Source organism: Giraffa tippelskirchi, chromosome 3, assembly GCF_054371585.1.
Source record: "Giraffa tippelskirchi isolate mGirTip1 chromosome 3, T2T-mGirTip1v1.2.pri, whole genome shotgun sequence".
NCBI classification, from domain to species: Eukaryota; Metazoa; Chordata; class Mammalia; order Artiodactyla; family Giraffidae; genus Giraffa; species Giraffa tippelskirchi.
This window is the reverse complement of record NC_137277.1, coordinates 187906917-187920789: the sequence shown is the minus strand read 5'-3', so window position 1 is coordinate 187920789 and position 13873 is coordinate 187906917. Positions and strand designations below refer to the sequence as shown.

The window sequence follows — 13873 nt, the reverse complement described above, 5'->3', positions numbered from 1 at the left end:
GGGGGGGGGGGTGAATTCCCTGGCAGTCCAGTGGGTAGGACTCTGTACTTTCGCTGGCAAGGGCCTGGCATCAACTTCCTGGTGGGGAACTAAGATACCACAAGATGCACAGCACAGCCAAAAAAAAGGTTGCTGGCTGGGTGGAAAAACACAGGCGCCAATCTGAAAGGACTCCTAATGGCCAAAGTTGGAATAATCTAAGCAACAAAACATATAATGATAATACATATCCATGACTCAGTGATGACATAAATATATAATAGAATATATAATAATAAATGGAGGAGAGCTCTTCCTTACAGCAGAATTACAATTAATACATGTAGAAGGAGAGAGAAAATTAGAAAGTCCCAATTAAGCATCCACAAACTTAATAAATGTTGCATGTAATATCCACCAGTTACTAAGATCAGTGGGCCAAAGTCTGAGGAGAACCAGTATTTGCTAAGTCTCCCACAATACTTACCATAAGGGTGAGACTACAACTTCACAGTAGAAAGATCAATCTAACCAAGTAACCATTTCATACTGACCATTCCATATTGACAAGGTGAACTTCTTGATATGATACACTAGGAAAGGGTGCATTTTGGTATCCTTATCAAAATTTATAACCTCATTCTGATCACAAAGAGACATCAAATAAACCCAAACTGAGGGACATTTTACAAAATATCTGATTGGTAACCTTCAAAGGCATCAGTCATGAAACAGAAGAAAGACAGAGAAACAATTACAGACTAGAGAAGACTAAGCAAAAACAGTAACTAAACGCAGTGTGGGATCCTGGAACAGAAAAAGGATAGTGGAAAAATTGGTAAAAATTCTATTAAGGTCTGTAGCTTAGCTGAAAATACTGTATCAATGTTAACTTCCTATTCTTGATCACTTTACCTGGTTAGGGAAGATGTTAACTGTAGGGGAAGGAGGTGAATGAGAGACAGAAGGGAACACACCCTACTATTTTGGCAGGTTTTCTCCAAGTCTAAATTTAGTTCAAGTAAAGTCGTTCTTTTTATTTAGTGAGCTGACAATACTTTGTTCCTACTTAGTTCATGCACTAGTGTCAAATACCTGTATAATAACTATAACATCAAATACAAATTACTGGACCAATCGGTATAAAAGGTTTTCCTGCCTCACACAGCATTTTAGCAACATACCTAGAAATAACATAAACACTCTTAATTTTCTAAGCCACATAATCGTTACTGGGTAAGTGAGTGAGTGAAAGTCACTTAGTCATGTCCGACTCTTCATGACCCCATGGACTCTTCTTACAGTCCATGGAATTCTCCAGGCCAGAATACTGGAGTGGGTAGCCTTCCCTTCTCCAGGGGATCTTCCCAACCCAGGGATCGAACCCAGGTCTCCTGCATTGCAGGCAGATTCTTTTAACAGCTGAGCCACAAGGGAAGCCCGTTACTGGGTAGGATGACCATATAATTTACCATGCAAACCAGGACCATTACAGGAGAAAAAGGACCTTTGGTTACCCCACTAGTAGGACAAAGTGTGCATGTTATTAAAGCTATCAAGTCAGTTTGAGCTGGCATAAACCAGATGCTTAGGTAAGTCACCCTCATCTCCCTTAGCCTCTGAACAAATGCCCCTGAGGGAGGGGCCAGAAAGTTAGATCAGGAGACCCCCAAAGGAGACTTATGTAATGTGAAAACAAGCTACTGCATATTTTCATGCTTAGATTTTTTAATTATGATTTTTTAAAGAAGGTCAAGAATGAAATCACTGACTTTCCAGAACAGCATTCAGCTCTCACTGCCTTGCCTAAAACGTACCACATTCAAGTACACTCACCCAGTCACAGCATAAAGGGTAACAAGCTAAGGTCAAGTACTGTCTGCTTTTCAAACAGCAGTTACCTCAGAAAGTTGGACTGGTTCCAAATTCTATTAGTTCCGCAAAAGATCAACAACATATTAAAAGTTATCAGCTGAATATGACATATTAGCCTCAAAGACTCAACAGTATTAACCAGGTATTGATGTCCTCAAAACTCCACATAGGGTAATTAAGACCTACTTCCTTTGCATATTTAGTAAGAGCTAAGCTAAGTGAACGTGAAAGTCGCTCAGTTGTGTCCGACTCTTTGCGACTCCATGGGCTATGCAGTCCATGGAATTCTCCAGGCCAGGATACTGGAGTGGGTAGCCTTTCCCTTCTCCAGGGGATCTTCCCAACCCAGGGATTGAACCCAGGTCTCCCACACTGCAGGCGGATTCTTTACCAGCTGAGTCACATGGGAAGTAAATACAATCTTTAACAATCAACAACCCCATTCCCACACTGTAATATTTCAAGTCACTGAAGAAACTGTGTGTGAAAAATCTTCATCCAAAGCAAATAAATCCTGTTTTCATCAGACCTGAAAGGTTATAGAGTTTCTTCTTTAATGTGGTCTTTCCCTAAACAGTTAAAAAACCCAAAATCCTACAAGACAGAGGATCGCGGTTATTTCTCTGTGTTGTTTCTTTATAATAATACATACACTGGGATAGCCTGAGGGTATAAATAAATAATCAAATTTAACTGGAAAATTACATAAACATGTTGGGCAGAACTAACATTCTATGTGAAATACAATAACCAAAGAATTTTTAACTTACAATTTCAATTCTTGACAAGACAGCAAAATAGTCAAATGCCCATACTTTATTTCTTACAAAATTATCACTGCCTAATAGGAATTTACCTTAATAACAGAAGGAGGCAAAATCTCCTTTTGAATAGTTTCAGGCACTATACAAAAGGTAGAAATGGTCAAAGTCTGTTTATTCAATAAGTCATAAAAAATGAGCACATTTCACTAAGTCTCGAACATTTAATGGATCATAATAGCTTTCACACGTAGTTCTGTGATGCCACTCCTTCTCTCCTTACCTTTCCTGTTCCTTATTTCAACTTGCACACCTCAACCAAATAAATCTTCAAAACTACTGTTTTCATCATCAGTTTTCCAATAAATAAAAAAGAAATGCAGCTGGTTTTTGACAGGATGCCAAGACAATTCATGAGGATAAAATAGTCTTTTAAACAAACAGTACTGAAACAACTGGATATACAAATGCAGAATAAACTCAGACCCTTACTTAACATCATACATACAAATTCAGAATGGATCAGAGACCTAAGTATAAAAACTAAAATTATAAACTTAGAAAGAAACAAAGGTGTAAATCTTCATGACTCTGAATTAGGCAAAGCCTTCTTAGACACAATACAAAAGCACAAGTGACAAAAGAGAACCAGATAAATTGGACTTCATCAAAATTAAAAACCTTAGGGCTTCAAAGGACACTATCAAGAAAGTAAAAAGTGAAAAAAGGCGACCGACCCACTGAATGGGGAAAAAAAATTGTAAATGTTATATCTGAAAAGGGACTTGTGTCCAGACTATATAAAGAACTCTTACAACTCAATCATAAAAAGACAACTAAGTTAAAAACTGGGCAAAGGATTTGAACAGACATTTCTCTAAAGACAAATGTTCAATAAGCCCACAGAAAATATGCACAACATCATTAGTCATCAAGGAAAAGCAAATCAAAACCACACTGAGATACTACTTTATACCCACTAGAACAACCTATAATCAAAAAGACGTACAATGACAAGTACTGGAATCTTCATATTTTGCTGGTAGCAATGTAAAATGGTAGTCACTCTAGAAAACAGCTTGGCAGTTCCTCAGGATGTTAAACATGGAGCTGCCTCATAAAACCCAACAACTGTAGTCTTCGGTATCTACTCAAGAAAAATCAAAACATGCATCCACACAAAACATCATAACATAATTATATATAACAGTAGATGTTCTAACCACCCAAATGTCCATCAACAGATGAAGAAAACACGACAGTTGGAATATTGTCCAACAATTAAAAAAAAAGGTTCTAAAACATGCTTGAACATAGCTGAACCATGAAAAAAATTATGCAGAGAAATCACGCACAAAAGACCACTTATTGTATTATTCCATTATACGAAATGTCCAGAAAACAGGCAAATCTCTGTTGGCTAATAGTACTTTGCCTATGGTTGGCGGTAGGGGTGGGGGGGGTGTACTGGTGATTCTAATGAATTCTTCGAAAAGTAATGAAAATATTCTAAAATTTATTGCAGCGATGGTTGTAGAATGATGTGAATAAATTAAAAACCACTGAATTGTCCACTTTAAATGGGTGGCTCGTATGGTATATGCAAATTATATCTCAACAAAACTGTCCCCCTCCACCACCAAAAAAAGCAATGCTTTATACAAACGAAGTCTAACCTTTTCTTTTATTCATTCAAAGTCATCTAGAATCTGGACCCATTATCTCAAGGATTATACCACAAGAATCCTCCACTCCAAGCATACTGATCAAGACCCTAAGAATCCAGCATGTTATTGCTAAGTTATGTCTGACTCTTTTGCGACCCCACAGACTGTAGCCCACTAGGCTCCTCTATCCATGTGATTTCCCACGGAAGAATACGGGACTGGGTTGCCATTTCCTTCTCCAGGGGATCTTCCTGACTCAGGGATCAAACCCACATCTCCTGCATTGGCAGGAGCCACCAGGGAAGCAACAATCCAGCATACACCATGCTTATTTCAAGCCCAAATCTTTGTTCATGCTGATGACCCACTCACCACAATCCTTTCCTCTCTGCCCAACCAAACCCTGACTATAATCTTAAACTTTTTAATTTTTTAAAAATTAATCTTACAATTCAAATTCTGTGTCTTATATGCTATTTTCTAGGGCCAAGAAAGAGTTGGGAGTCATCTCACTCACCCTTTCTTTCTCAACATTCCTCCATCCTATCTACAAGTTTCAGTCCTTTCCATTTTCAACGTAAAATATATTGTACTGGCTCAAAACTGTCTGTACTTATTTCTACCGTGATGGAGTTTTCCCATCTTGTCATTCCAAAATTCTGGTTGTCCTAATGCTTCAATCTTATTTCCTGAGCCCTACATGAGACCCCAGATGGTCTCATCCTCCCTCCTCAATCACTCCATATAAATATCAACATTTTCTGAAAATCGGATATACATGTACACATGTATACAATTCCTAAGAGAAAATAACACACTGTTCACATCTTTTTAAAGTATGTTTAAATATATGGGTGCAGATGGATTCAAAGGAATAATTTAAATGCAAATAACTGTGGGGGGGGGATCTGTGAAGTTATGTTGTTTAGTCGCTAAGTCGTGTCAGAGTCTTTTGTGACCCCATGGACTATAGCCCATCAGGCTCCTCTGTCTATGGGATTTCCCAAACAAGAATTCTGGAGTGGGTTGCTATTTCCTACTCCAGGGGATCTTCTCAACCCAGGGATCAAACCCATGTCTCCTGCATTGGCAGGCAGATTCTTTACCTCTGAGCCACCAGGGAAGCCCCTTTGAAGTTATATCAATATATTTAATGTTATAAATAATGTAAAATATTACAGGCACAATAACTCAAAAATGTGTGACTTATTGATTAAGGTTTCAGCCCTCCTCTTTCTAATGGGAAGTCATAACTTCTGAGCTACAAGCCAAAGGTGAAAGAATATTCTCAAGAAAACCTTTCCAAAGCAACAAAAATAGTTCATTCCAAATTGATGAATACAACTATTCAAAAAGTAGTTTCTGTTGGCAGATAGTTAATCAACAAAATAAGCAAGATACAAAACTGTATGTAATTTGACCTTAAGTTATGTTACAAAAAAAGGGCAGATTTTAAGTCCATTAAAATTAAAGTCCATAGAAAAAAGGACAAAACATATACCAAAATGTTAAACAGTGGTCATCTCTATATACTAAGATTATGGTTGACTTCCTTTTTACTTTTCTATATTTTTAAACCTTTCTGAATTGATGTATTATTATTAAAAGTATAAAACAGAAATTTTAACAGTAACGTTTGACTATGTTTTTTTTCTCCTTGGCCTTTATATAAACGCTAATTCTCAGTATCCATACTTCAAATGCAATCCAGCCACTCTGCAAACTGGGTCAATGCGTATGCCATCTCAAAGGAAATTACGGAATTATTTTCAATTCCATTACACATCAGTGCAAACAATTTTAGGGCAGAATTGTTGTGATGTCATCTATATTATCTCAAAACTTACCTTAAACTGATTCCTAGACTCTAACTTAACATTTCATTCAACAAACATTTACAGACTTCTGACTACCTGCCAAGCAAGCACTGTTATAAATGCTGGCAACTCAAGAGAGTGAACAAAAACAACAAAAATCTCTGCCTTTAAGGAGTTTACATTCTCTCTAGATAAAATTTAATGTCTCAGAAGAGTCAGGGAACACCCACACAGGGCTCAAAAAAATACAAAACAACTACTAGTTAATAAAGATCATAAAAACTGACAAGTTTCATATGTACTTTACATAGCTCAAACCATCCCAAATTTCAGCTGAGGGTATAGGAAAGTGAAAAACTCCTTCTGACTGGCAGCAAGCCAGAGAACTAGGAACCAACTGAGAATTCAGAAGTATCTCAGTGTCCTGCAATATTTCATCCATGTAAAGTCCAGCTGCAGTTTATTCACTGCCTGAAATCAGGCGCCTGCCTAATAATCAGGAAATATTTCATTTCCTATTATATTAACTCAAAGCATCATTCCTAAAGTAAAAACAGAGATCGTCTCTGACCACAGGCATTTATTTCAGAACTTACTTTCTCCCCCATACCTCATAATGAACTAGCTGGGTCATCACCCAGAGCAAGCCAGCATCCGACCATGGAAACCTTATTTATAACCTCAAGTCATCCCACCACAGACAATAAAGTCTTCACTACTAAAGTCACATAAGTATTTCAATCTGTTTGGCTAAATCTAACATTAACAAGACAAAAACCAGAGGCTTCTTCTTATACGAGCAAGCTGCCTTCCCTGTGGTCCATGTGAGAATGCCTCTAGTATCAGTTAAGTCACCACAGAAACGTGTCACTGACCATCAGACAGACTAAGAAACCGTTAATAGGTCTCTATAAATCCTTCCCATCTACTTGCAAGAACAAAACAAATCCTCAAACCATAATCTTCAGAATTAAAAGCCACTACAAATTCAAGAGGATCACTTAGTAAACTAGTCTAACCTCTTCATTTTAGAGAAAGGGAAACTGATGCCCAAAGCAGTTACATTACCAGTCCAGGATAACACATTAAAATGGAAAAGCCAAACTCAAATCCAGATTTTTTTTTAAACTCCAGATGAGCTGACCGTCTCAATACACCAAGTGAAATCTACTTATATTTTGAGGCCACTTTAGTTTCAGAAAGGCAGGGGATATTATAGGATGACTGGGAAGGAGACTAGGAAAGAACCAACCACAGAAATCAGGATCCGATATATTAACATCAATGTATCTTCTCATATTCTCATATTATGATGTAGAAGATATTTTCAATCTATAGCAATTGTGTTTTGATTGCCATGTTCTCTGGTATGTCTTTTTAGCTTCTCTGCCACTGCTGAAAACCTGAAACATGCCTGAAATTCATTTAGTACTAACATTCTACGCAGCAGCAACACCAAAGGAATTGGGAAAAGTTAGCTGGCAGAGAAAGCTCTCTAAACGTTGGGTAATTCTTACTCATCCTTCTAATTTAGCTCAGGATTTCTTGTAAGAAGCCCTAATTCCTCCTTCCCACCAGGCTAGGCTCTTACACCAGAGTAATTGTACTTGCCTCATGGTATTGTCGGTTCACCTGTCTGGACCAAGTTCTTTCAGGGCAAAGACTTCGACCCGAGACCTAGCACTGAGTGTGGCACACAGCGGGTGCTGGATGAACGAACAATTTTTAAACTTGCCACTTAAAGCACCAATATAAACAGCTAAAAGGGGGCAACCCTATTCTGATTTAAAACACGGTTTTCAAAAACATTTTTTAGCAGATCTTTTTGTAAAAATCTTATCAGAAACCCCAATGTGGAAAAGCAACTTATCGGTCCTTAGGTAATTTAAGTTCTCCGAGTTTGACGGAAAATACCGGTGAGCCTAGTACAGGGCGTAGCAGCAGCAGAGGCAAGAGCTGATACGAATCAGGCATCTAACTTTGTTCCTTCTTTATCTCCATCTTCTGTCGGTCTCCCACTCTCCCTCCTGAGAAGAGGAGGGAGATCTGTGTCTCAAAGCACAGATCCATCTTTGTTGACGGTGGGGCTTAAGAGTAAATAGACCACTGGCCATTGCATAAGCTACACAGTTCTAGTTGTTAGTTATACAGGTATTTTGAGAGATGCCTTGCTAACATCTGAACAAGCAGAAGCATGCACTGAATCAGATGTGGTGGACCTACTCCTATGCTTCAAGGCTCAATGAGGTAAAGATAACCTACTTGTCTAGCAGTATGTAGCTATGAACTAATTAAAACATGGTACAGCATCACTGCACTTTAGATTACTCCGCAGAGAGCCTTCACTTTATACAGACTTCCTCTAGCTTTAAAATACGGGAGGGCATCCTTGCTTCCATCACTCCCACACGCACACTTGGTAAGAAGTAGCCCAGCATATAGAAAGGACATCTATAGGCCTTAGGACAACAGTCTGAAACACAGTTCGCTACCTACTAGACAGATGACCTTGAGAACGTTACTTAAATTCTCTGAACTTCAGTTTCCTCATCAGTAAAATAGAGAACATTAGAGTTCATGAGCAAATTAAATAAAATCATTTATGTACAGCTCCTAGAACAGTAGGCACTCAATAAATAAACACCATTGTTATCACTCAGATTTAGCTCTGATAGAGGCAAAAAAGAAGAAAGTAAATGTTACCAGTTTCAGCCTGTAAAACTGAAAATCAACACAGAATGCAAAAAAGGGAAAACTATAGTACCGAAAATAAAGAGAATATTTGCTTTTAATGTATGTCATATCTAAGACAAAAGAGCTGAGGACACAAGTCATTTGGGGGTCACCACAGGTCTTTACCAAATTAAGTTTCTTTAAAGAACCTACTGCTCTGATTTTCGTAACCAAACCAACTCCCCCTAAACAGTAACTAGACTCCCCAGAAGTGTCAGCAGCCCTGAGAGAAATTACATCCTGAAGCCTTTCCATATAAATAGAACATTGAGTATTCATAACAGACTGCAAAATTGTTCTGTTTAAGTCAGAACTACTTGGGCACCTGAATTCAAACTCATTTATCTTCAATTATCTCAAGGGTGAGCAATTTCCATCTAAAGAACTAGGCTTTTAATGGGGACCCAAGAACTCCCTGAAAAATGTTAGCAAGATTTTCTATGCATGTACAATTTTCTCTGGAGAGGGTCTATAAGGTTTTATCAAAATGTCAAAATTGTATGTTACCCAGAAAAGGTTAAGAATCAGCATGGAGATTCTCAGTAGAGCCTCCTGGAACCTCACACTGGGAAGGTGAGGTGAGCAAATCTCAAGGCAAGGATCCCCAAGTGCCAATTTCACAAACTATTCACACTGGATTACTTTATAGAAACTCTAAGCATATTTCTCCCTTGCCATTAGCACTTTTTGTATCAGAGTTTATCTTCTTTCAGCCTCACCGTCCCCACCCACCCTGCACCATGGCCCATCCATCCCTGGACAAGTCCTATCCCGTGCCTCTCGGCAGTCAAGGGCCTCTCTCTACCTGACAGGGCCTTAGGAGCCTGCTGTGCCTTACCAATGACTACTTAAGCAGGTTAGTTTAAATTCCAATTGATAAGCATTTCTGATTTGCCACTTCAACACTACGTACAAATGAAGGACAGACATCTTGTTACATGAGTCTCCTCGTATTTTTACAGATTTAAAATGCTATCTAAACTCATTAATTCAATTCAAACACAACTGCACCCGTACATTCTGACGAACTGGAGTTAATCAAGCCACAGAAAGGGCAACTTCAACTCTGCACTCCAGTCTCTATGCTTCTATGTGTATCAATTTATATGATAATCACATTTATCAAACAAATACAAATCCCCACACTCCCTCAGTGTAGAAAAGCAAAATTACTCTATTTCAATCCATTTTTAACCAATTCCCCATTACCACGGATAACATTTCACCACTGGCATGTTCTAATGAAATCTGTAATCTACACTTCATTTACTTACAAGCTTTCAGATTTAGCAATTGTAATCTTTCAATGTGTAAAGCAAATAAAAGTTAACAGAACTGTGAAATACATCAAGAAGAAAACTTATTCTTACTTCACTGACATGAGGCAAAGTAAAAAAAGTCACATAAAACCAAGTAACCTATATTACTACATTTAAGTATAAAATTTATTTCCATTGGAAATTACATCTTAGATCTATCCCCTTTAACAACTGTCGCAGTATTACTAACTTCTCTTATATTGCAACCAACTCACAGCTTTCAGAAGTCTTTCCTTTGTGAAATGCATTTGAAAAAGCACACGGGAAACACTTAAGTGTCCAAATAATACCACTAAACTCACCGAGCACTGTCACACTCAGCACCTCGGTCCGTATCACTCTGTAGTCAAGAACACACAACTACAGGCCTCCTTTCACGTGTTTAATTTCCAAAACAGCTCCTAGATGGAGGTAAGGAAGAATTTGCTTGGTGGCACAGTATAGAACCTTAAGAGCATTAACCAAGTATAGGCAATCAAGACCAAAAAAACCTGAAATTAAAAAGGAATTTAAACTCACAAAGCATTAAGTGAAGATACCTTTAAGAGATCCAACACTGAATTCTGCCTTGAAGTAGGAGTATCAGCCAGTCTTCCCCCCCAAAGTAAAGCAACTAGGGACACTGATCAAAACTAACCAGGTTTCTCATGGGCAACAAACACTAAGGCATCACTAACCAGCCTCATCAGTGAACAATTCTTAATTGAACAGAATCATGCAGTTAAACATTATGAAATCAGTACACACATCACACTGGAATGGAATTTATCCTACCCTGCGCCACACTGCTTGGATTGAAAAAATGTTGACTAACAATATTCAAAGCACAGAGAAAATGGCACTTGACAGAAACCAAACTTTGACCTGAGATGACTCTAGAAGAGGAGATACCTTTCCCTTCTCAAAGTAACTGATACAGACAAGAATCAAACTACAGACTGAAATAATCTGTGGACCTCACAGCAGTTAGTTTCGCTTGCTCCAACACCCTACTCTCTGTGAAAGTCAAACACACGATAACACAAATACAAAAACACAACACATCTAACATCCAATAATTATTTATTGATTTACATAAATACAACGGATGGGGGGAGGGGTGTATGACGAAACGTTATTCTCAGGTAGGTAATAATGCCTTTCTAATTCTCCGTGGAATTCATGAACTCAACGTTTTACCTTCACCCGCTGGTTTTTAACTAAAATACCTCGTCACCAAGTCTTTTCAATCAAAGCTGTCCAAAAACTCTACAGTCGAGCAAATAACATGAAATTAGACACATTCAACACTAGACTTGCCAGCCAGGAGCCACGGTACCCTCTAGACATCAGGCCTAGGAAGAGTAAATTCAAGCCCTTTAAAAATATTCAGCATTTAACACCAGTCTTCCAAGAAGTGAGACTTTTGGGGGTGATGGGTAATGTCAGTTAACTTCCTCTTCCTTTAAAAAGGTCAGACAGGGAACCGTCCAGCGTAACATTTCCTCCTTAGATCGCGTTCCACCACAAACCACATCACAACTCTCCCAATCGCTAAAAAAAAAAAAAAAAAAAAAAAAACACTAGCCAGGGGGAGTGCTTTCTGCAAAATCTCACCGTAGACTGAAAATCCAACTTACCTTTGGAACGAGCTGAGTTTAGTTTCACACGGGAAATTTACCAATAAAGTTTATTATGTATTAACCACGATAATCAAGGAAGCCCACCATGCCCCGCTGCAGGGGGAGCTGAAGGGAGATGAGGAAGAGGGTGTCGTCCTCACAACAATCAGAGAAAAAGCCTTCCCTGAGGGGCTGGTCACAGGCAACAGCAAATTCGGCCTAGCAAAAAGGGGGGTGATGGTCGGGTTTGCGGGGGAGGAGAGGTGGGGGGTGCAGGGGGGGAACGGTGTCCACCACCCCGCCCCGGCTCCAAAAGGGAAGGGCTGCAGAAGCAAGGCCGATGGAGCCAGTCCGCACAGCAGTGCAGAGGGTCCGGGGGGGGGGTCCCCACGCCCCCGCAGTGCTGCTGCCAGGGCACCCCCAAAAGCTCCGGCGCCAGGCCGGGTGCGTGGGCTGGAGGAGAAGCGTCCCTGCCCCTGGCTGGGCAGCGGCCGCGGGCAGGAGAGTCCCCGGAGGGGCCACAGTCCCCGACACCCCCAAGCCCGGTCCACGGCGAAGCGAGCCGAAGGCAGGAAGGTGAAAAGGATACTGTTGGGGCGCCTGGGTCTGGAGGGCCCTGATGTTCGGGTGAGGAGGGGCCGCCGCTGCTGCCGCCGCCGCTGCCGCCGCTGCCGCCGCCGCCGCCGCCGCCGCCGGGTGAGGAGGCGGTACCGCTGCCGCCGCCGCCGCCGCCGCCGCCGCTCCGGTGCCGGGTCCGGTTCCTGCTGCAGCCGCTGAGCCTGATTTCAGAGCCGGTTTCTGCGGTAAACTCATGGCAAAGCGAAGCCACCAACCCCCCCAGAGCGGGACCGGGCGCGCCGGGGTGCAGGGGCCGGGGGCAGCGGGTGGGCGGGATGGGGGCAGACCCGGGGAGGCGGCGGGAGCAGGGGGCCGGGGGGAGGCTGGGAGGAGGAGGAGGAGGGGGCCCGGGCCGGTCACACACGCCCGCCGCCGCCGCCGCCGCCGCCGCCGCCGCCGCCGCCGCCGCCGGCAGCAGCAGCCGCCCCGCGGGCCAGCACCACCGGCTGCCGGTCTCCGTGACAACGCGACCCCAGGGGGGGGGCCGGACCCGGCGGGGGCAGGAGGCGGAGAGACCGGACCTTTCACGGCAATATCCTCATGGGCCGGCGGCGGGGGGTCTTTATCCCCCTCCCCGGGGGAAGCGGCGCCCTTCTCGGTAGCGGGGCTCAGGCGATGCCGGCGGATTTTCTTCCCTCAACGAGCAGAGCATCCAACATGGCGCTGCGGCCGCCTCCAGCAGTCCGGCAGGACGGCCGCTCGGAAAACTTCGGGCCTTTTCGGAATGGCTCGGGAGGCCGAGGGTGGGAAGCCCCTTCGGCTCTTTCCGGAGACTGAGAGCGATCGGGATTCTTCGGAAACGCTCGGTGGCGTCTTCGGCCGCCGTTCGGGAGCTCTCTGGGGCGGACTCGCTTCCTCGGGAAAGATCGGCGAGGAGTCGGGGGAGGGGCGCGGGGGGCGGCTTCCCAGGCGCGCTGCGGCCGGGTGGTACCGGGCGGAGGGAGAGACCAAAGGCGAGGTCTCGTCTGGGAGAGCCCTTCCCTGTCGCCCAGCCGCGAAGAACAATGGTAACTGCCGTGGAGCCCTGTGGTCCGCAGAGCCCTGCCCGCGGGGGGCGGGAGACGCTGAGGAGAGAAACCCAGGTCACGGCGGTAGGAAGCGCTTCACCAGAGAGAAATCGCTCGAGAGGAACGCGCCACGTGCCCCTATCTGCATCACACAGAGCTCTCGCCGGCCTGTAACGCAGTCACCGTCCATTGTGTCGACATTTCGCCCTCGCTCAGAGAAGCGAGTGGGATGAGGAGCCCTGGTCTCCAGAGCGCGCTGAGGCGAGGAGAGGGAAAGGGACCGACCCAAGGTCACCCAGCCGAGAAAGGACAGAGCCAAACCTGGATCTGAAATCCACCTTCGTCTGAAGGAACCTAAGCCGCCTCCCAAGTTGCCCGGGGACCTCACCCGGCCGCCTTATCTAATCGGCAGCCCTAACTTAGGGACTTATGCAAGGATTCTTCTCAGGCCTGCTTCAGGACCCGAGCGCCCTTTGACCATTAGCCGGCGGCGGTC

General features: G+C 42.8%; 1 protein-coding gene across 50 annotated transcripts in view; it reads right to left on the bottom strand.

Annotated features, from left to right (window-relative positions):
• EIF4G3 (eukaryotic translation initiation factor 4 gamma 3) overlaps window positions 1-13067 on the bottom strand; it is a 357082-nt gene extending 344015 nt beyond the window's left edge. For 27 of the 50 annotated variants that reach the window (XR_014078267.1, XR_014078269.1, XR_014078268.1 and 24 more), the window contains exon 1: window positions 12342-12805. Coding sequence is in view for 15 of the 50 variants with exons in the window: in XM_081574690.1 (XP_081430816.1) it covers window positions 12342-12565 (224 nt within the window). In the remaining 35 variants the exon portion in view is untranslated. Of the gene's footprint in view, window positions 1-12341; window positions 12806-12891 lie in introns of those variants that run through there. The other 23 variants (XM_081574712.1, XM_081574716.1, XM_081574723.1 and 20 more) reach the window with 1 other exon arrangement.
• Between the last annotated feature and the right edge of the window lie 806 nt (window positions 13068-13873).